We start from the raw sequence: 23,418 nt of genomic DNA on the forward strand, positions 1-23,418 counted from the left end.
ATCTGTGATCTTTTGTCAGTAATAGCATAATCTGTAGAAGTGTGCGTGTTTCAAGTTCTTGTTGAAAACCACGGCCTCTTTCTCCCCGATTATTGTGTTTTGCGAATTTTACGAACCAAAGAGGCCCTATGCATGCCCAATTATTATTCCTTACAAAAAGGGTCGCTGATTATTTACACACACACACAGAGAGAGAGAGAGAGAGAGAGAGAGAGAGAGAGAGAGAGAGAATATTTTGCTAGTTAAATTCATAGTCAAAACGTGGCCTAAGATACAAACCAGAAGCGAGGGAGTAGTATTTTCTCTGGTAGTCATTGCCAGACCCAGACTATTAGGTTGCAAACTCCAACTCGGGCACGAAACCATGGATTACGACTAGCTAGGACTTGACGTTCCATACGTGGGGAGTACGGCAGCACTGGTTCTAGACACCACACTATGTACTCAAAAGTCAGAGATATTTCCAACCAAGAAGAACCAACGGTCGGGCTCGGGCATTAGTCACAGTGTGGCTGCTAGCTAGGAGTAGCTGTAATTGATGTTGGACTTCCCAGACTGCACTCACTCACTCTCTCTGTATATATTCTATATATCGATGTTCATATCCTTAGTTGCCTTCCTGTGTGTTACTCCGCACAGATCTCGCACTCACTCACTGCTAGTTAGCTAGCTAGCAGAGATTGCAGCCCTAATTTGATGATAGTGCAGACATACCATTTAACTAGCTGCTACTAGCTAGTACGTGAAAGAGACGAATAAGCCTCTACGTATTGACGTATGCATGCATGCTGCCACCTCTTCTGTTCATTAGAGTTTGGTGCATGCGCGTTGTTGAGGCAATATAATGAAACCATGCATAGTCTATTCTACTAGTATTCTGTACTTTTAATCAGTGCCGTTAGCGATTTATTCATTCTCCTTTTTTGGCTTTTTTTTTATTTTCTACTCTCAGTCAGTATTTGTATGCCACTAGCTAGATCCGCATAAACATCGATATGTTATGCTTGGGTGTTCACCGAGTCCATAAGAATGTGATTTGTTCTCAGGTAAATTTAAGCTTCAAGCATGCGTGGTTATATAAAAAGTTTATTCAGCTGTTGTACATGTAGGGAAGTGTACAATATATGTACTGTCAACAGAACAACAACAGTCTATTTAGAGATGGGCCTAATAAAATGAATGGGAGGGAGAGTAACTCATACTAATGTTCTTGCAGGTCAAATAAACATCACCATGGACTTGACAAGTCTCACTACGATGTGGTGGGCCATAGCTCTTCTTTTCATTACTGTATTGGCCACCAAGATCACAAGAGCAAGAATCACCAACATTGATCCACAGCGTACAACAGGCCAACTTCCACCCATGGTGAATGGACTTGCTCTCCTAGGATTATTACCTACCCTTCTGAAGAAGGGTCTACCACCTATGTTCAATTATCTATATGTTAACTATGGCAGTGTCTTCAGTGTAAGTTGCTTTGGAGTGATCAAGGTAACACTCTTGATCGGGCCAGAGGCGACGACTCATTTCTTCCAAGGTTTGGAGTCAGAGATTAGCCATGGTAATCTGCTTGAGTTCACAGTGCCCATGTTTGGCAAGGCAGTTGGTTATGGTAGAGATACCGCCACCCGAATGGAACAAATGCGCTTCCACAGTGAAGCACTGAGGGCATCCAGGTTAAGGAGCCATGTTTCTCCAATGCTTCAAGAAGTGGAGGTGCGCCTTTTTACTCTGTGTGTGTGTGTGTGTGTGTGTGTGTGTGTGTGTGTGTGTGATGGACGTGTGGTGTATTAATTGACTCATGTATATGCACAGGATTTCTTTGCAAAGTGGGGAGAGGAAGGCGTAGTTGATCTAAAGCTTGAGTTCGAGCAGCTACTTATGTTGATATCAGGCCGATGTTTGCTTGGAAAAGAGGTCCGGGAGAATATGTTTGATGAAGTCTACACACTTTTTCGCGAGATCGAAAAGGGTGTGACCTTGATCAGCTTCTTGTTCCCATATCTCCCAACTCCAGCAAACCGGCAGCGTGATAGGGCACGTATAAGGCTAACAGAGATCCTCTCTAATGTTGTCGAGTCCCGTAAGAGCTCTGGGCGAGTGGAGGAGGACACGCTGCAGAAACTGATTGACTCCAAGTACAAAGATGGTCGCCCTACAACAGTAGAAGAGGTAGCCGGGTTGATCATTGGCTTGCTGTTTGCTGGAAAACACACCAGCTCTCATACTAGTACTTGGACTGGAGCTTGTCTTCTCAGCCATCCAGCCTTCTTAAGAGCTGCCATTGAGGAGCAACATCAAGTCGCCAAGAAATACAAGGACGGACCAGAATACAATGCCTTCTTAGAGATGGATACGCTGCATAATTGCATCAAGGAGGCGCTGCGGAAGAACCCTGCAACACCACTGCTGGTTCGCAGGGTCCATAAGCGCTTCACGGTGCAGACGAAAGAAGGCCAACAATATGACATCCCGCAGGACTACATCGTAGCAACTCCTACTATAGTAAACAATTATATCCCTTACATTTATACGGACCCTCAGGTGTATGATCCAAATCGGTTTGGCCCAGAAAGAAGAGAGGACAAAGTGGGTGGCAAGTTCTCTTACACATCATTTGGTGGTGGAAGGCACGTTTGCACTGGAGAGGCTTATGCTTACATGCAACTCAAAGTGATATGGAGCCATTTGCTGAGGAACTTTGATCTCGAATTGGTCTCTCCCTTCCCTAACACAGACTGGAGCAAGTTCTTGCCAGATCCACAGGGAAAATTACTCGTGAGATATACGAGAAATGGAATTTAATTTGCAGTCGCTTAACTATATGATCTACTTCTACTTGTATTCATGCAATCAATATGTACTGTATGCATATGTCTTTTGATATGTGTAACATACAAAAAAGTATGTTAGTATTTGTATGACACATACTTGTATTGGGAGACAATGATGTTACGTTCAGTAGCGGACTAGGGTTTGAGTATGGTCAATACCCACAACTATGTCCATAATAAATAAATATATTGTCTTTGTTGCTTTCAATGTCTTTCCTCTTTTTTATCCTTTCACTTCTCCTTTGTTCATTCGAAAAAATTCGTGGTAGGCACACTATCTTACGCTGATATTTCTTGCAATCTTGCACTGATATTGACAATGACGGAACGAGAGCGCGGAGGGGAGGGGAGGGGTGGTCACTCGTCAGTGGTGACTCCGATGAATAGTCTATTTTCACTTGGAAAACTTATCACCGATGAGCCCATGGGTTCCTCCATGTCCCATCACTACCCATATATATATATATATATATATATATATATATATATATATATATGAGACATACTATAATTTCTTAGTGTCCCAATCATGCACACAATGGCAACCATGTACGTCAACCCAAGGTTAAACTTGAACTGATTCTTAAATCTTAATTTTTTTTGCGAAAGATTCTTAAATCTTAATTACAATACTCCCCCCGTCCGTAAATATTTGCCGGACAAATGGATAAAAATTGATGTATTTAAAACTAAAATACGTCTAGATACATTCATTCTTTCGACAAATATTTTCGGACGGAGGGAGTACTAAATTTGGGTAGTACATTCAGCATTCTCATACGACTGAGTAGATTCCTTTCTCACGTAGCAGCCCAGGTGTGCACTAAAAACATCTTCCCAACCATCAGAAATAAGACCTGCATGTCTTTCTTTTTGTTTACTTATACAATTGTCTACTCTGTCCACAAAAGAGTAGCATGAGTGCATGCCAGTCTAAGCTAAAACTTGAAACGAATCATAGATACACGCAATTTCCTTGCTCGTGACGTGACAAGCAGAGTAGAAAATTGTCCCCAGTTAGCAGTATCATTAAATTTGCATGGTAGAATGGTCATGTTTGTCGCATAGTAATATACTAGCGTGGATTGGTATCTACGTAGCAGCTCAATTGATATCTCCCGAACCACCACAAATACGACTTGCATGCATTTCTTTTGTTTATTTATATTATACTCCCTCCGTCCGAGAGTATAGTGTATACTAGATTTTTTTTTTCAAGGTCAAACCTTATCAACTTTGATCAAGTTTATATAGAAAATTATCAACATCTAGAATACGAAAACAATACCATTATATTCATCATGAAATACTTTTTTATATGGTATATATTCTTTTATTGTAGATGTAGATGATTTTTTCAGCAAACTTGATCAAAGTTTACGAAGCTTGATTTTCATGAAAACCAATGTTCACTATACTATGGGACGAATGGAGTACAATTAAAAAATGTAGGCCAACAAATGTCACATGCAATGAAGCATACTTTTGTCTATTTTTAGTCCACAAAAGAGTAGCATGCATGCATGCATGTCAGTCTAAGCTAAAACTCGAAACCATTCTTAGATACGTGTAGCTTTCTCGCTCATGACGTGCCTAGTAGAGTAGACTAGAAAATTATGCCCAATTCTATTATTATTGAATTTGCACAGTTTTACCTATATATATATATATAGTTCGCATTAAAATATTTAATTAAAATGGTTTATATTTAGAAACGGAGGGAGTAGATTGCACTCCACAGAGCAGCCTAGCTGTGCACTGAAAATGATCGCATGCTGAGCTCCTCCAACTGTGCAAAAAAGCCCTTCAGGATCTGATATTTACGCATAAGTCCAGAATTTCGGCCGCTGCAGTTGGATCTCAAATCCAAGGGCTCTCGGGATCCCGTATTATTTGAGCACGGGACGCCTCGTATCATCTGATACTTTCCACACTGGAGGCATCTTCCCAACCACCACGAATATGACTTGCTTGCTTGCCTTTCTTTTATTTATTTATATAATTAAATAAAGTTAGGTCAATAAACATCACACACAATGAAACATACTTTTGTCTACTCCTAGTCCACAAAAGTGTTGCATGCATTTACACAGTAGGAGCATGTCCTACTGTTTTCAGGGTAAAAAAGAAGATTTGCATGCATGCAATACCGGTCTGAGCTAAAACTTGAAATGAGTCTAGATACAAGTAGTTTTCGTGCTGGTGACATGCCTAGCAGAGTAGAAAGTTGTGCCCGCCTAGCACTACTATTAATTTTGCGTGGTAGAATGGTCATGTTTGTCATATAATACACGTATTGAGCAGGTTGCTTTCCACCTAGCAGACTAGGCGTGCACTGAAAGTATCCTCCCAACCACCACAAATACGACTTGCATCCCTTTCTTTTGTTTATTTAAACAATTAATAAAGGTAGGTCAACAAACGGCACATGCAATGAAACCGACTTCCTTCTAGTCCTAGTCCACAAAAGAGTAGCACATATTCATGATAGTCTAAGCTAAAACTTGAACCAAATCTTAGATCTGCATAGTTTCCTCGCTCGTGATGTGACTGCTAGAGTAGAAAATTATGCCCAGTTATAGCGGCCCATAAATGTGACCTAATGGCCAACAATTAATAAAGGTAGGTCAACAAACGGCACATGCAATGAAACCGACTTCCTTCTAGTCCTAGTCCACAAAAGAGTAGCACATATTCATGATAGTCTAAGCTAAAACTTGAACCAAATCTTAGATCTGCATAGTTTCCTCGCTCGTGATGTGACTGCTAGAGTAGAAAATTATGCCCAGTTATAGCGGCCCATAAATGTGACCTAATGGCCAAAGTATTTCGTTATTTAGACAATTCAAGGATAGCTATTCTTTCAAAGGTCTTAACCGACCTTGTACCTTCGACATATTGGTTTAGAGGACCAACCGACCAGGTAGTCATCTCCTCTTGGCGGGATTACCTTCACGTGCTACCATAACCTTGTAATTTCCAACCTTAATTGGTTGTCTTTTTTTCAAATATCAAATACCACAGATGTTTGGATCCAGGATATGGTTACTGAAGGGACGAATGGTTATGAAGATCATGCCTTACTATAGCGCTTTAGCATCAAAAGTCACTTGCATGGTTACACCCAGAGAGTTTTGGGAACCGTCTATCGTGAAGTTGTCTCAAATGATAGTAGTTGATGGATGACAGACAACAATACTATATTTTCCTATTTCTGTACGACAAAACACTAGCTGAGTAATATCATGAATTTGTTTAAATGTCCCTTCTCTACTAGAGAACGTAGCCAATTAGACACCTTTTGGCTAGTTAATGTTTGTACTTATACCATGTCGTGTGATGAATTTTTAGACTAGTAGCATGCTAGAGGTTGTTTGCAATATCATGAAAAGTATATGTTAGCAGTGACATGGATTAGACTCACTAGTAAAAAAATGCCCATTTGTCCTGGTTCCAGATGCCCATTTGTCCCGGTTCCGGAACCGGGACTAAAGGATCGGTACTAAAGCCCAATACCTTTAGTCCCGGTTCGCCTACGAACCGGGACAGATGGGGCTCCATGTGGCCGCTGCGGCTTGCCCAGGCAGGAGGGCCTTTTGTCCCGGTTGGTAGCACCAAACGAGACCAAAAGGCATCCACGCGTCAGCAGTTCAGGGGCTGGGGTTTTTGTTTTTTTTTGAAAGGGGGGAGGGAGTTTGGGGTTTTGGGGTTTTGTAGGGTTAATTTAGGGGTTTCATATATTGTGTTAGCTAGCTAATAGAGAGAAGTGTCATCTCTTATCTCCGTGCTTGGTCGACGCTACGTACTATACGTATAGAGAGGACTCGACACGCTAGCTAGTAAGCAAATGAAGGAAACCATTAAGTACAGAAGATCGTCATGAACATATACACAGAGAAGTGATCAGCCTCTCCTTTTCCGAGAGATTGGTCCGACAACAAGTTTTCGTATATCTATCCGACGCTACTGGCTACATATATACAATATAAGATCTCTTACAATCCCCTAACATCTGAACTCAACTTCCACATGGTATTCTTCGGCTTTATTGATGACGTGGTCAAGAAAGAATCCCACCAATTCCTCTTGAATTGCTCGTATGTGATCTTGTGGTAGGAGTTCATTCCGCATTTGCCACATCTAATTTGAAGAAGGGGGCCAATACATATATATGAATGAAACTCAACACAAATGATGGTAATAAAATAAAATTATGAATATTATTGCTTACGCACTTCATATTGTTTTTTAGAGTAGCCCCGCTTATTCTTGGTCGTTGTGTTGTAGATAAACTCGCAAACGTAGTATCCACAGTAATCATTCCCAGGTTCCTGCCACAAGCACTTTACGAGAAATAGAGGTCAATCAAATTGATAATCAAGCATTATAAATGTTATTGATGAAACTAGCTAGAATCAATGGGAGATGCGCGGAACTAGCTAGTAGTACTTACTTTGGGGTGTGTAAATCGCAGCTCCCCCTGCAGTCCCGGAGCTTGTGCGGTGAACTCTTTCAAAACCCCGCCAGACAAAGAAAACAATTACTTGATATCAGGAAATGAACAAAGTTGCCGATATGGTGCGATAATGATCGATTGAACTTATTTCTCGAGCATTTTAGTCATGGTCGCATACTCCTCGGGATTTTTTCGTCTCGAGTCTAAGACGTTTACTAGTCCCTGCTCAAGCTTAATCTCTAGGAGAATAAAGTGGAAGCTGCGCACGCATGCATAACTCATCAATTACATTACTATAACCTCGAGTAACAAGGGAAACCGAATATGCACAAGACAGTAAGAGCATCTCCAGCCATTGGCCCCCCAGGAGGGGCTAAAAATCGCCCCCTGGGGGCGCACCGGCGCTAAACCGCGCACTGGGGCATGATGCCCCCCAGTCGCGGCGCCCACGTTTTTTTGAAAAAGTCAAATACAGGGCAAACAAGGCTCAAATTTAATGCAAACATCGGCGAGCTCGTTCAAATTTAAACATATTTTACAAAAAAAGAAAAAAATTAGTACGGGCTGCCCCCGCCGTCTCCATCGCTGCACCTCGCCGTCTACCTCACCGCTCCCCGCCGCCCGCCGCCCGCCTTTGCAGTTCTACATGCCGAGGAGGCGGTAGAAGCGCGTGTAGTCGCCGTCTCCACCGCCGCCGTCGTCGTCGTCCCCGCCTCCGCCGCCGCCGTCCCTGCTGCATCCCTCCCCCGGTTGGCGCGGCGGGTTGGACGGTCCGGAGGCGTCGTCGTTGTCGTCGCTGTCGAGGAAGACGATGCTGTGCTCGTCCTCGCGCCCACACTTGAGGGCGGAAATCTCCTCCAGGGCCAGGCTATCTCCTCGTACTCCACCGCAGGGCGTCCTCGTCGGAGAAGCCGCGCCGGGCTATCTCCTCATACTCCGCGGGGAGGACGGGCTCCGGCTTGGGCTCGACGAGGACGAAGCGGCCGGTGGGTGGGGGGGGGGGCGGAGTCGCCGATGCGGACGCCGGAGCTGCGGGTACGCGCGCTGACAGGCGTGTCCTGGGGCTCCGGCTTGACGGGGCGGAGGCAGGGAGAGCCCGACGAGCGGCCGGACGAGGAGGAGGACGCCCCGGGCCGCTCCATGCGCCTCGGCGCCCAGGAGCTTTCACGGCGGCGTGAGAAGGATGGGGGAGCAGGGTACTCGAGGCGCGGCGTGTTGCCGCCCTTGATGTACTTGAGGACGGCCTCCAACGTGCAGCCGGGCACGCCCCACCACCGGCGACGGCCCTCGGAGTTGAGCCGCCCGAAGGGCACGACGCCGTTGGTGGCCTCGAGCTGCTCGGCGTGACGGCGGCGGAAGTAGGGCTCACAGAGCGGGCTGTCGGGGACGTACCGTGGCCTCTCCCTCGCCGCCCGCGGCAGGGACGCGCGGATACGTGCGATCTCCGCACGCCGCGCCGTCCCGGTGGGTGGTGGTGGCACCGGCACGCCGCTGGCGCTGATCCTCCAAGCCCCGGGCACCCGCATGTCCGGCGGGACTGGGTACTCGGCCTCGAAAAGGAGGCGAGCCTCGTCCTCGTGAAGATGGCGGCGCCCGAAGCCGTTCGCCGCCGCGCCGTCGCCTGGAAAGCGCTCGGCCATTCTTCTCAACTGGAGACGGCGAGAAGAGGAAGGGGGGGGGGCAGAAATGGGCGCGTCGGCATGGAGTATCTGTGCGTGTCTCCGGCGCACTGGCGGTCGGCTTATATAGGCGGAGGCGCCGCGTGGTAGGCTTGGCCGGCACGTTACGCGTGGCGTGATGGCGTGGCGGCCGAGGGGACGCGCGTTGCCCGGCCTTCACTGCGCCGCCCGTGAGGCATCAATGGAGGCTGACTGGTGCGGCAGCGCGCGCAGCTTTGGCATTGATTCGCCACGGGAAACGAGGCGATGAGGACGACGAAGCGGCGAGAAGAGAGTTGAGTCACTGACGCGGCTGGCCCGTGGCTCTTCGCGCCAAAAACGATTCGCCCGGCGCCCCCGAGCGACCCCCAGCGCGCCGGGTTCGGGTTGGGTCCGCCGGCGCCAATTTCGGCCCGAGCCAGCGAAAACTGGGCCCTTGGGGGCGCGACTGGGCCGATTTTTTGGCGCCGGCGGCCGAAAAATCACCTGGGTGGCCTTCTTGGGGGCGCGGCTGGAGATGCTCTAACACTCACTTGAAGTTGTAAGGAAAGAGTATTTTATCTTTGTTTTGATTTTGAAGCAACGACCGTAGCAAGTTGGCCTCGATTTCTTTGGCTTGCTATTTAACCGTCCATTCATCTATGAGATTTGTGTTAATGAACCAAATATCCTAGATTTCTGCTTTTCTGCATTTGATGATCTTCAATTTGCATAATATAGTAAGGATAATTATATATACATGCAATGAAAGAGTTGTGCTATATATAGAGACTTAATTAAAGAAGCAGTACTTACAGACAGTAGCAAGTGATGATTATTTTATCGAGGGTCTTTTGATTGAAAAACTGGAAGAACTCCTCAAATGGAACAGACAACAGATCAATTCCAACGAGGTCGTGCTCCTTTTTAACTCTCAGCGTCAAAATATCCTTCCCAGACTCGTTGCAGGTTTTCATGTACCACTCATGGAATCTTCGCATCATCGTTGTTAGAGGAGGATGACCAGGTTTGACGAGAGGCTTCCCGTGCCGGTATTTGAATTCGTCCACCTCCATTGTATCAAAATGTGCATCGTCGGGCAGGTAATCTGCAGGATTGGTACCGGGCACCATCCCCGGATTATTAGCGACGATATCGCTAGACACCTTGAGCGGGGGGCACGATTGGTTCGCTTGTTTACCAAGCCGGGGATTTTTTCCCACTTCTTCGTTCTGCTAACCTTCAATCACTGCAAGTACTTCCCGACCGCTCCGCTTCCTGATATGACCTTTCAATAATGCGCTTATAGTTGGTTTGCGGCGGAGACGGTGGTGGTCGCTTTAGGGCATCGATAGTGTGCTGAACTTTCATGGGATCTATCTTCTCCTCCGGAGGTGGATGTTTCATAGCTTTTCGCGTTTCAAAGAAGTCCTTAACATAGGCTGGATAGATCTCCGTGTTTTCCTCCACGGTCCTCTCGTATGGTAACTTCTCTAGAGGCCTGAGAGATGGACCGAGTTTGTATTGCCTCCCGCCTCTGACTGTACTGCTAGACGCCAGAGCAGCCAGAGTGGCAGCGACTGTCTTCTTTTGTTTCTTACGAGGCAGAGAAGGAGGCGGAGTGCTACGACGCGCTGGAGCAGCCGGAGCGGCGGCGGCTGTCTTCTGCCGTTGCTGACGAGGCGGAGGAGGAGGCGGGCTGCTCGGACGCGCCGGAGAAGGAGGAGGAGGAGGCAGAGTGCCGCCACACGGCGGAGCAGCCGGAGAAGGAGGAGGAGGAGGCGGAGTGCCGCCACGCGGCGGAGCAGCCGGAGAAGGAGGCGGAGTGCCCTGATCACTCGCCGGAGGAGGAGGCGGAGGAGGAGGTGGAGTGCCCTGACTCGCCAAAGGAGGAGGAGGAGGCATCCAGTTCGGAAGGTTGATGAGCTCCTTCCGCCATAGACATGGAGTCTTCAGAGCAAGACCCAGCTGAGTCTCCCCTTCACCGGTAGGGTGGTCAAGCTCGAGCTCCTCAAATCCCTTCGTTATTTCATCCACCTTCACAACAACATAGCCTTGTGGAATCGGAAGGCAGTGAAAAGTTGTGTCGGGTTGAGGAGGTGCAACAGAGCCGACAGCCGCCTTGACTTTGAGGTGCTGCCAATGCGTCATAAGGTGGCAATCTTGAGCCTCCGTGATAGCATCCACGGGGTAGCTAGGAGAAGTCAGGCTGCTGAAGGAGCTCGGTGGAAGCCACGCTGCTTCTCCGCTGAGATGGTGGGGTAACTTCTGGGGTAGCTCCGTGCCGCTAAGATGGTTGGTCGGCTCCTCGCTGGCTCTCAACTTGTTCCTCTAGCTTTAGTACTCTTGTATTGAGCTTCTGCAGATCGCTCAGCTCCTGTTTCCTCTTCCTCTCCTGGGTTTTGTAACCGCCTGCGTCGGGAAACCCAACCTTCCATGCAACGGAGCCTGCCGTGCCTCGTGTTCGTCCTGGGTGCTCAGGATTGCCGAGGTCCTCTGTGAGCTCGTCGTTCTCTCTGTCGGGAACGAACGTCCCTTGTTGCGCTGCGGCGATATACTTTTGAAGCTTCTTGACCGGTATTTCAAGTTGCTTGTCCGTCCAAACTCAGCCTGGTACTTTCTCTCAATTTTTCTCCATTGCGACCCATCAGCGGGTGCTCTCAACTTCTCGTCTTTCTTACGATCCTCTCTGTGCCATCGCATCAACTTGGCATGCTCTTTGTTTCTGAACAGACGTTTCAACCGTGGTATTATAGGAGCATACCACATCACCTTGGCAGAAACCCTCTTCCTGTGGGGCTCGCCTTCGACATCACCAGGGTCATCTCGTCTGATCATATACCGCAATGCACCGAATACTGGGCATGCGTTCAAATCCTCGTACGCACCGCGATAGAGGATGCAGTCATTAGAGCATGCATGTATCTTCTGCACCTCCAATCCTAGAGGGCATACAACCTTCTTTGCTGCGTACGTACTGTCGGTCAATTCGTTATCCTTTGGAAGCTTCTTCTTCAATATTTTCAGTAGCTTCTCAAATCCTTTGCCAGGCACATTATTCTCTGTCTTCCACTGCAGCAATTCCAGTACGGTACCGAGCTTTGTGTTGCCATCTTCGCAATTGGGGTACAACCCTTTTTGTGATCCTCTAATATGCGATCGAACTTCAGTTTCTCCTTTTCACTTTCGCACTGTCTCTTTGCATCAACAATGACCCGGCGGAGATCATCATCGGGCACATCGTCTGGTTCCTCTTGATCTTCAGCTTCCCCCATTGCAGCATCACCGTATTCAGGGGGCACATAGTTGTCATCATCCTATTCTTCTTTGCTGTCTTTCATCATAATCCCTATTTCTCCATACTTGGTCCAAACATTATAGTGTGGCATGAAACCCTTATAAAGCGGGTGGGTGTGAAGGATTTTTCGGTCAGATTTCGTACTCCCACATATAGGGCATGGACAACACATAAAACCATTCTACTTGTTTGCCTCAGCCACTTCGAGAAAATTATGCACGCCCTTAATATACTCGGAGGTGTGTCTGTCACCGTACATCCATTGCCAGTTCATCTGCGTGCATTATATATAATTAAGTGTGTCAAAAACCATTACAGAACATCATGAATAGATAAGTCACCAAATTAATAGAAGTTCATCATCACATTAAAACCAAAGTACATACATAGTTCTCATTGAACAACATATAGCTCTCCAGAGCATCAAATTAAACCATACATTGAAACTATGTAAAACATTTCAATGCAACAACAAATGCGATCATAATCGCAACCAAGGTAACAATTGATCCAACGGCATAATGATACCAAGCCTCGATATGAATGGCATATTTTCTAATCTTTCTAATCTTCAAGCGCATTGCATCCATCTTGATCTTGTGATCATCGACGACATCCGCAACATGCAACTCCAATATTATCTTCTCCTCGTCAATTTTTTTATTTTTTCCTTCAACTTATTGTTTTCTTCTTCAACTAAATTTAACCTCTCGACAATAGGGTCGGTTGGAATTTCTGGTTCACATACCTCCTAGATAAATAAAATCTATGTCACGTTGGTTGGCATAATTGTCATAAACAATAAGTGAACCAAATATTTATAAAAGATAATATATACCACATCCGAATCATAGACAGGACGAGGGCCGACGGGGCGGATATGAAAACCATCGCACTATATAATAACAAACAATAATAAAAGTAAGAAAATTATACAAGTATCTATCTAATCATACAAGTAAGATTTTTTTTCCAGAAAGAAGATAAGAACAAGAGGCTCACCACGGTGGTGCCGGCGATGAGATCGGCGGCGGCGATCGACGGCGGTGAAGACGGGGACGGGACGTGACGGACCGCTAAACCTAGACAAATCTTGTGGAAAATGGAGCTTGGAGAGGAGAAAGCTTAAGTAGTGTGGCTCGGGGATTTCATCGAACACCTCATGTGCATAGGAGGTGAGATAGAGCACCACAAAGCCCTCCCCTCGCCGGTCAGAAAAAAACAAAGCAGTGCAGTGCTCTGCTCGCGGGCGAGGGGTATATATAGCCACATCATTGGTCCCGGTTCGTGGCTGGAACCGGGACTAAAGGCAACCCTTTTGTCCCGGTTCCAGCCACGAACCGGGACCAATGGATGTGGGCCAGGAGCGAGGCCCATTGGTCCCGGTTCGTGTCTGGAACCGGGACAAAAGGGTCCAGACGAACCGGGACCAATGCTCCACGAGGCCCGGCCGCCCCCCTGGGCGCACGAACCGGGACGTATGCCCCATGGGTCCCGGTTCATGACTGAACCGGGACTAATGGGCCGGCCAGGCCTAAACCAAAGCCCTGTTTTCTACTAGTGCTACTAAATGTCCCCTTCTCTATGAGAGAACGCAGTCATCTGGACATCTTTGGATTAGTACTATGTCACAGGCTAAATATTTATACTAGTAGGATATTACAGGCTATTAGGTCAATGCTCCTTGTCTGGAGTTGATGCAAAGTTGAGAAGATACTTCCGCTCTTAATTTCTCTAAGATCATTTGAGTGAAATGGGGTAGCCTCATTTGTTGTGCTCGATAAACAAAGCTCAAACGATGTGTAGTCTTGTTATACACATACCAACTGTAAACTATTTTTGCGCTATCTTGGCGCAATGATCGGAAACATGCCATGCATCAAATAAAGTGATATCACATACATATGTCCGGCTACTAATAGATATGAGACATCGATGCACATCCACCACATTTTATTATTTCTTGATGATGGTCAATATATTTTCAGGTATATCATAATATAGAGAAATACAATGCAACCAGAGATTGCCCTAGATTGTTTTGCAAGCATAGAGGTTGAAATAAAAAATGGTACATGCTTGGAGAGCTAGTGTCAATACACACGAGGTAACTCCTTGGGCAGCATTGAAACAAATAAATAAACCTTCTTCTTCTTCTTCTTCTTCTTCTTCTTCTTCTTCTTCTTCTTCTTGAAGTGGAATAGAGAAGTGTTAGAAGTTTCATTTTCTGAAGTTTATTTTAAAATGGAGTTTCCAAATACATAAAATGATAGTGGCTAAAGTTGATCCAATGTCTATTCTCTTGTATCGGGAAAATGCATTTTTGAAGAGTCTAGATCATGATAAGGACACACAAAAAATATGAACTTCGTCAATTATTTGTACATTTATTCTTCACGTTGGGTAGGTTGAAGAGAACAAGGCACATAAGAGTTTCGAAAGACATAAAACATAGCCTTAAATGATTTTTCGAGAATACCCATTGAGGATGCAAATTCGTAGTTATTTAGTTAAATATGTTTCTTTGTGGTTAAATTTTCATCTCGTTTTTGTCTATTTAGGCATGATTTGTTATTGTATAGTATACGACACGAAGCCTAATGATACATGACAAAAGCTTTCTTAAATTTCGTCATCAAGAGTCACTTCTGTGACATTTTTTTCTTGATTGCCAAGGATAACACCTAATCGTCCTAGACCCTAAGTATCGTCAACTTGAATCTACTTGGCTCAGAGGTAGATTATCTGCAGGCATGCCTACGATGCTTTTGGAAAGTTTTGTGACGAACCAACAACCGTCATGCACACCAACAGGGTCATGTATATATCATTCGTAGCACCTCTGAGCAAACAAGTTTAGTCATAAAACTTTTTGAGCATGTTTATGCCCATCTAACGTCGACTGTAAATTAAAGCACCACTTACGGTCTTGCCACATGACCCATCACACTCACTCGGTTGGTCTGAACACGTGGAATAGAAGCGACACAGACTAGCTACTTCAGTTCCTCGAGCATATTTTATTATATACAGGAGACGATGACGTCAGTATAGAGTAAAACTTGGACCTGATTTCTTGTCTTAGTAACAGGCAGCTTGGTTAGACATGTAGACTAGAGTAGTAGTAATGAGCAAGCTAAGTTGTTTAGGTGATGCCATTGGGTTTTGGTCTCACCACATAAAAGTTAGGCAGAAATGGTTGGCGCACACTGAGCCATGTTGCCAGCCTGAGCTGAAACTTGAATCCACAACGGCGCAGCGTCTTCGTGGTCACGTGCATAATTATAGAGCAGATAATATTGACCATTCATGCACTGACTGGACCAAAATGAGAATATTTGTCAATAATGCACCGACTAGACTAAAATGAGAATATTTGCCAATAATGCACTGACTAAAATGAGAAGACAACAATGAGAATATGTCTACTCTTAGGTCACATGCAGTGAAACTTACTTCTGTCTAGTCTTAGTCCACACAAGAAAAGACTTAAGAGTAGCCTGCATGCATGTGATGAGTCTAACCTTAAACTTGAAATGAACCTTAGGTACACGAGTTCCACGCTCACGAGTACCTAGTAGGGTAGAAAATTGTGCCCAGTTTGGAATATTACTAAAATTTCCATGGTAAAAAGTACAGGGCCATCGACTAGATTGCTTTCCACATACCAGCCCAACTATGCACTGAAAGCATCCTCCCACTCACGACAAACATGAATTGCGTGCCTCTCTTTTATTTATTTATTTATATAATTAAGCAAGATAAGTATACAAACGCCACACGCAATGAAACTGACTTATGTCTACTCTTAGTCCATCAAAGAGTAGCTCGCATGCATGTAAGTCCAAGCTAAAACTGGAAACGTATCTTAGATACACATATTTTCCTTGCTCGTGGAGTAGAAAATTATGCCATGCTATAGAATTCCATGCATGGGTCAATCATGAGTGCAACCTACTGGAGAATCTCGTGTATTATGTAATGGTGACAAATAAATCTTTTTTACACTCAGACCACGATCATGAAAGAGAGGGATGTGGCTGCAGACTTCATAGACCACGTGGGCTGCTGATGAAAAAATTAAGCTGACTACTCCTGTGTTGGACCCACGTCAAACTTTTATTTAGCAATCGAGTTCACTTCTATTAACCAAATAAACAAAATATAAATACAGATCTTGTACTATATGAACATTAATGAACACAAGCATGGGACAATATAACGTTTCTGTGACATCACATGGAAATCCGCAGTGGCACGCATGTGCACGGGTACGCACCTGCCAGCTGGGCCCGGCCACATGATTGCTTCACGATTCACAAAAATGTTTGTTTTCTTGCATGATTGTAAGTTTTAGTTTTTGACACTTAGTGAATTGGTTGTTCATTTATATTAAGTTTCAGTAGTTGAAACTTCATCAAGTTTTCAAAACTTCTTGAAACATACTCAAAAGTTGTCTTATTTCAAAGCCCTCGGCACAATGAATACAAATATGGAAATCAAACTTAAATTGGACCTCCAGTTCAAAAGATATAATGGATTCAAATGACCAAGTCAAAAGAAAAATGGGGTTGATTTCCCTCACCGGCGTGCCATAAGTCGCCTCCCGATATTACATCAAGTTTTATCGAGTAGTTACCTCTGTTTTCACTTTTGCATATTGAATTTTTTTCATGCTTAGAACCAATAATGGGCAACCTATGTACAAGCTAGAGTAACCTCATATGTGTCAGATCAAACATTCTAGATTTCAAATTTAAGTGACATCAAACGGCGGGGGAGACGGTATGGGCACTGTGTCACAATCAAAATAAGGTTGGTGATAGCTTAGCTAAATTTGGTAGACTTGAGGGCAGAACGATGCCCTGGATTGATTCTGGCCCAGTAGATTCCGTAGAGCTAGCCAATGTTGATTGTATGGGCACTGTGATTGGAGTAATGCAATGAATTTACCCACAATTTTTTGAGTGGCATCAAATGGTGAGGGAGACCTTTGATGCTAATGTGGTCCTTTTGTTTTTGATTGTAGGATAGTAGGCAACGAGTATGGATTTTTGAAGCATGGGTGCATTGGAGGACCTTATTTTAAGTAGTTTAAAAATCACATTTAAAGTTTCAAAATATTCCAAAAAGAATTCTACATGATCATATGGATGTATATTACACACGTGTAAAGTTTGATGATGAAATAAGTGAACGTGTGAGGTATATAAAAATGACAAAATGGTGATTTCTAAATAGTGAATAATACATGGACAATTCATATTTCCAAAGTTATGGGTTTGCCATTTTTGTGTAGCTCACATGGTTACTCATGTCATCATCGGAATTTGCATGTGTGTAATATACATCCATATGAACATGTTGATTTTTTAAAACTTCAAAATGGCATTTTGACACTATTAAAAATAATAGGGCTAACTAAAACTAGTCCACCAAAGTGACTTTTTGTATAGTAGAGTAGTAATCGGAAACGGTGCAGTCTTTTCGTGGTCACATGCATAGTTAATACAACAAAGAATTTTGACCGAAGATGCTCTGTCTAGACTAAAATGATGATAGAGAGAATATTTCTGCTCTTAGTCCACGGAAGAGTATAGCATACACACATGTCAGTCTAAGCTTAAACTTCAAACCAATCTTAGGTACTCCCTCTGTCTCGATGCATTAGTTGCATGCATATTAATTAGACTCCATCTATTAATTGAAGGACCAATGCATGCAATTTCTGCGGCACGCAATTGTGATTTGAAGGAGCCCCCTAATTAATAGCACATTTTTAGTTGAGAAAGGAATGATGTGATTGGCTTTCTCTGCAGTACATAACGAGACTCCACTCAGTTTCGTATCCCTTCCTTGCATGCCCGTGACGTATTAATGATCCCAGTATATGAAAAGAAAAGCTGATTTACAAAGGGAGGCCTTAAATTTTACGTTGGTACCTGTAATATAAGTTTGTGGCCTTGTATATAAAAATGGAGAGAGTATTAAGAAAGATAAGTATACAAATGCCACTTGCAATGAAACTGACTTGTGTCTACTCTTAGTCCATCAAAGAGTACCTCTCATGCATATAAGTCTAAGCTAAGACTGGAAATGTATCTGAGATATGCGTAGTTTCCTCGCTCGTGCCGTGCCTAGCGGAGTAGAAAATTATGCCAAGATATAGAAGTCCATGCATGGGTCAATCACGAATGCGACCTATTGGAGAATCTCGTGTATTATGTAATGGTGACAAATAAATCGTTGGTACACTCAGACCACAATAATGAAAGAGATGGATGTGGCTGCAGACTTCCTAGACCACGTTGGCTGCTAATGAGAAAATTCAGCTGACTACTTCTGCGTTGGACCCACGTCAAACTTTTATCTAACAATCAACTTCACTTTTATTAACCAAGTATAAACACATGCTGGAAGGACCTGAAACTCCAGATTTCAAATTTATATAAGTGCGCGAAGAGGAAATGAGGGCGTCTAGGTAATCTGCCACGTCGGACATGGCCCACCTAGACCATTTTATCTTTTCCCCTTTTTTCTTTCTCTTTTTCTCTTCATCCCCATTAGTCATATGCATGTGTCCGTATAATTTAGCACGGGGACACAGCTAAATGCACATCCATACGAGGGTTCGAAATGGACACTGCTATCCACACGTATTCATGGAAAATGAGGGGCTAAATTAGCCCAGGTCGGTTGGATTGGCCTCTTGCCTTCCATGACGATTTTTTTTGGGAGGATCTGTTTCTGCCTCCACCCGACCAACGGATAGCACAACCCTATAGGCTATAGGATAACTAAAGATGTACTAGAGGAAATGGATTGTTCCAGCCTCCATAGGCGAGCAGGATCTCATCAACCACGTCCATGGCTTTGGCTTGTGGCATAGTGTTTTCGGTCACCTCGATATTCTCCTAATGGAATCTACAACGGTAGACACTTGTGGAGATGCTAAAAGAGAAAATAATACATGTTATAGAATTTAGAAAGTGTCTAAGCACCTTAGGTTGCAACAATAGTTGCTAATGACATGGACCGACTAAACTACCTAGGCGCTTCCTTTGGGAAGAAAAACAGTGAAATACTCAATGCAAGGTCTACAACTGATGCTACACATATTGTTGGGATTCAGGGGATATCTTCTAACCGGTCTGGAATCTGATCACCGCGCCCATCTAAGCGTCCGGCGTTGGAGCTACCCTAAACAACCACAATAGGTGCTCATGACCGTGCATTGGACTATTAAAAGCATCATTACTGCTGCCCAACTCTGAGTTGATCGCCATGATCCTATGTATGGGTGTGGATGACAACGTAGTGCTTGCCACCTTCTCGACACCCTTCATGGCAGTCGACGCACACACCCTGACCATGGCTCATCACCCTGTTGATGGCTCCGCGTCCATCATCTGGAGACCCTTCGCCCCGAGTAGGTTTGAGTTATTCATTTGACTCTGCTATAGGGTCATTGCCTCCCGTGTGCTAGCATGCTTCATCATCCTTGTATTATATCCACTGCAAGTTGTGTCTTCTGTGGGGAGGAGGAGGCCATCCAGTACCTATTCTTCGGGTGCGATCATGCCCATGCCATCAGGGCCGGGGGTTGTGCTTCCAGGTGGCATGTCCCATGCTCCCATCGTCGAAGCCCTCTGCACGCCTGTCTCCATGGCATGATTTCCGGCTCGACCTTGCCTCTGCTGCACAACTGCGATGGTTGTGCTATGAGGAATCTGGAAAACATGCAATGCTAAGGTAATTTCCGATGACCACCATCTCATTGTGACCATGGCTCCCAACATCGCTGTCTACGTGCTCTTGTGGTGATGCGATGATTCCGGTCAATCTGCAAGTCCATCCTAGAGGAGTGGGTCAAAAATGTTTTTTTACCAAAAACTTTAAGAATTTCCTACTGCATGTACTTTTATTAATCTTTTATAAAGTTTCACAGTATTTACAGAAAAGGGAAAAAAAGGAAAAAGACCAGCTAATGGGTGAATCCGCTGAGTTAATGGAAACCAACCAAATGTTTACTAGTGGCACACACTATGAGAAGACCATATATAGCTCATCCAAGGGTTACTGAAAATTATTACAATCATAAAAACATACACAAATACAAGTAATAAGTGATGCACCCATACAAACACAAGCATGCAAGCCGGTGCTCCTCATGCAAATGATATATATAGCAAGCTAGCCTAGCAGCTGGCGTCTCTTGTAGCTAACCATCATATTCCCTTGAGGCTCTGGGATTAACTTACTCCAGTCAGTCTTGGGATAAGGAGATAATAATTTGAGATCAAAGTTGTTGAGCAAGTGGCTCCATATAACTTTAACTTGCATGTAAGCATAGGCATCCCCACTGCAAAAATGCCTTCCACCACCAAAGGATGTATAAGAAAACTTGCCGCCAACCACGTCCTCCTGCCTTATGGGACCAAACCGATCTGGATCATATACCTCGGGGTCCTTATAAATGTAAGGCAAGTAATTGTTTTGTATTATGGGACTTGCAAGAGTATGCCCCTTGGGAATGCCATACTCTTGGCCTTGTCTTGTCCGCACTGTGAAATGTTTAAGTGCCTTGCGAACCAACATTGTTGTTGGTGGGTTCAACCGAAGTGCCTCTTTGATACAATTATGAAGGGTATTCATCTCTAACAAGGCATCATATTCTATTTTCTCCTCGTATTTCATCATGATTTCCTTTTGCTCCTGGGATGCAGCCGCTAAGAACTTTGGATGGGTGAGTAGGCAAGCTCCGGTCCAGGTACTAGCGAGGGAACTTGTGTGCTTTCCACCAAAGATCAATGCAATGATCATCCCGGCTACCTCTGTTTCCGTTGTGGAGCGGCCGTCTTTATACTTGGAATCTATCAATCTTTGTAGCACATCTTCCTCCACTGAGGGGGAGCTCTTACGTGACCTCACAGTTCCAGAAAGTAATTCGATGAGCTTAAGACGTGCTTTGTCACGCCTACGGTTTGCAGGAATTGGAATATATGGGAAGAAGACACTGATCATGTTCAGTCCATTTTCGACATCACGAAATAGTTTATAGAACTCATCAAACATCTTCTCCCGAACCTCTTTTCCTAGTAGACATCGGCTCGATATCAACATGAGCAACTCTTCAAACTCATGTTTTAAATCAACTTCTCCTTCCAGGCCCCATTTGCCAAAGTAGCTCTACGGACAAAAGAACATTGATCAATACTAGAAATTTGCAAATCTAGCTAGCATCCTTAAGCATAAATTCAAACTAACTCTCTACACAATATAATCTGTAAGTATGCTGAAGGAAAAAAAATAGTAGTATGCTATAGCAAAATAGCGCACGCCTCAAAATACACTATTAGCGAGGCATTGTACAATAATTTATTTAGCGAGATAATTCTCAGCACGCTCTAGCGTGCTATTAACGAAGCTATAGAACGCTATTGTTAATCAGTGATGCTGATAGGTTACGAGTACGGAGTACGGACAAATATTTCAATTTTCACAACTCTTCTCAGTTGGAAACTAATAATGTTATTGTTCCATCTTATCTACAAATTCTAATGAGGTAGAAAAAGTTCCATGGTAACTTCTCTTGTAGTTATGAATTCAGAAGACAACACTAGCTAGACTAGTCTCAAGACAGGAGTTTGCAAGCTGCAATATATAAATTATGTTTGGAAGAGTAGTAAATATATAAGTAACAATTAGCCGCTTCCTCATGGTACATTATATAACCACATGATGATGTATTAAAGCTTCTGAATGGAATGAAGGTTACAGAAGATAGCGTGCACACCTCGACCTCTTGAAGCATTGGATCAAGATGTCTCCTCAACTTGGATTGCTTTAATGCATCGAGATAAAAGCGGGACTGCTCAGTCCGAGTGGCTGCATCGACCCCTTGACCTATCTCTTGTCCAAACATCGGCACAAGGAACTCAAGAAGATTGCCATGGTTAATCTCTGACTCCAACCCTTGAAAGAAATGGGATTGGACCTCCGGGCCGATCAGAAAGGTTACATTAGTTAGTCCAAAAGGACTAACTGTGAACACACTGCCATACTTATCGTGCAGGCAATTTATCTTAGTTCGAAGGTCCATTGTAAGAAGCCTAGGTAGAAGTCCTAGTAAAGCAAAACCATTCACCACAGGTGGAGGTGGTTTCTCACTGGCTGGAGCAGCGGCCATCCTCCTTCCTCTTATGACCCTGAGTAGGATCACAGTGATGAAAACAAGAGCCACAGCAAACCACTTGGCGCTACTTGCCATCTCCATGCTGACAATCACCAACCAGAATATTGGTTTGTACTGCAAAAATTAATTAACGTGCAGATTAGCAGACTTGCGTAGAATAAAAAGTAAACGTCCAGTCATGTATGGCGCCTCAGTAGCTCAGTCTCCGCATCTACATCTCACCCAGCGGTCAAATAAATTGACTTAGACTTTATATATGAGGAACATGTAGGAATATACTTTATATATGCCGTACCACCTCGCTACCTGCTAGTACAAGGTCAGCACGCTATTCCTCCAGCTCGTTCTGTGTTTCTCACAATACGGCGACCGGAGGGCGAAACCCTAACACTATTTCTTTTCCCTACCCAACTTTAACTAAATCCACAGTACCTATGCATACATACGTGCTTCGGATGATTCCATCGGTCAAAACTCTAGGTTGATATATATCATCGTGCGTTTTGCAAAACATAGGAATGGTTCCGATGTTGCCGGGACTCTCCTATGCTGCTGCAGGGATGATTCTAAGGGGGAGCGATGGGGGGCTAGACCCGGGACCTCCTATTTTACGCATTCTAAGTCAAACAGAGCAGCGACGCACAAGGGCAAACATGACTGGGCTGGCCCATTAGAGGCTCCCGCGAGCAGGCTACTGTGTACCAGCTTCGGTACCGTAGCGCTAAAATGCAAAAGTAATGCACTGACCTAGATTCGATCAGAAGATCTCATGTTCATGTGAGAGTGTTGCTAGCCACAGGAGCCAATGTGGGTTCTTGACTATGTATCGGTGCGAGACTGTAAGACTAACGATGGCGGCAAATCCGAAACCTTTTAAATTTTGAACGGAAACATTTTCCCAAAAAGGGAGCCAAAATTCTTTTGAAACACAAATACTTTTCATGTCTCTTGACCAAAAGTTTACAAAACATTTCACGTTCGCGGATTTGCGGCAA

At 44.5% G+C, this 23,418-nt stretch overlaps 2 protein-coding genes and 1 pseudogene across 5 annotated transcripts; 1 reads left to right on the forward strand and 2 right to left on the reverse strand.

Annotated features, from left to right (window-relative positions):
* The first annotated feature begins 597 nt into the window (after nucleotides 1–597).
* Nucleotides 598–3,045, forward strand: LOC125506824 (obtusifoliol 14-alpha demethylase-like). 4 transcript variants are annotated; one of them, XM_087525239.1, is made up of 3 exons: nucleotides 598–1,046; nucleotides 1,217–1,719; nucleotides 1,819–3,045. In XM_087525239.1, the coding sequence occupies exons 2-3, from the start codon at nucleotides 1,234–1,236 to the stop codon at nucleotides 2,806–2,808; spliced, it is 1,476 nt and encodes a 491-aa protein (XP_087381365.1). In that variant the 5' UTR covers nucleotides 598–1,046; nucleotides 1,217–1,233; the 3' UTR covers nucleotides 2,809–3,045. The 4 variants fall into 4 exon arrangements, with proteins under 4 accessions (XP_087381365.1, XP_048527483.1, XP_048527484.1 ...); XM_048671527.2 differs by having other exon boundaries at nucleotides 599–775; XM_048671528.2 differs by having other exon boundaries at nucleotides 611–738.
* A 5,169-nt stretch (nucleotides 3,046–8,214) lies between these two features.
* Nucleotides 8,215–8,933, reverse strand: LOC147967373 (uncharacterized; annotated as a pseudogene).
* Nucleotides 8,934–20,274: 11,341 nt separating this feature from the next.
* LOC125506825 (obtusifoliol 14-alpha demethylase) lies at nucleotides 20,275–22,617 on the reverse strand. Its single transcript, XM_048671530.2, has 2 exons — nucleotides 22,025–22,617; nucleotides 20,275–21,417 (listed from the first exon to the last, which is right to left on the reverse strand). The coding sequence occupies exons 1-2, from the start codon at nucleotides 22,502–22,504 to the stop codon at nucleotides 20,422–20,424; spliced, it is 1,476 nt and encodes a 491-aa protein (XP_048527487.2). The 5' UTR covers nucleotides 22,505–22,617; the 3' UTR covers nucleotides 20,275–20,421.
* Between the last annotated feature and the right edge of the window lie 801 nt (nucleotides 22,618–23,418).

Source organism: Triticum urartu, chromosome 5A, assembly GCF_056163025.1.
Source record: "Triticum urartu cultivar PI428250 chromosome 5A, HENAU_Tu73, whole genome shotgun sequence".
NCBI classification, from domain to species: domain Eukaryota; kingdom Viridiplantae; phylum Streptophyta; class Magnoliopsida; order Poales; family Poaceae; genus Triticum; species Triticum urartu.

Bases quoted from the DNA above. Each gene is read 5' to 3' on its own strand.
- LOC125506824 (XM_048671526.2), top strand. From the start codon at position 1,180: ATGGGAGGGAGAGTAACTCATACTAATGTTCTTGCAGGTCAAATAAAC. The intron at 1,720-1,818 runs GTGCGCCTTTTT...GTATATGCACAG, and splicing joins CAATGCTTCAAGAAGTGGAG to GATTTCTTTGCAAAGTGGGG.
- LOC125506825 (XM_048671530.2), bottom strand. From the start codon at position 22,504: ATGGAGATGGCAAGTAGCGCCAAGTGGTTTGCTGTGGCTCTTGTTTTC. The intron at 21,418-22,024 runs GTGTGCACGCTA...TTTTGTCCGTAG, and splicing joins CAATGCTTCAAGAGGTCGAG to AGCTACTTTGGCAAATGGGG.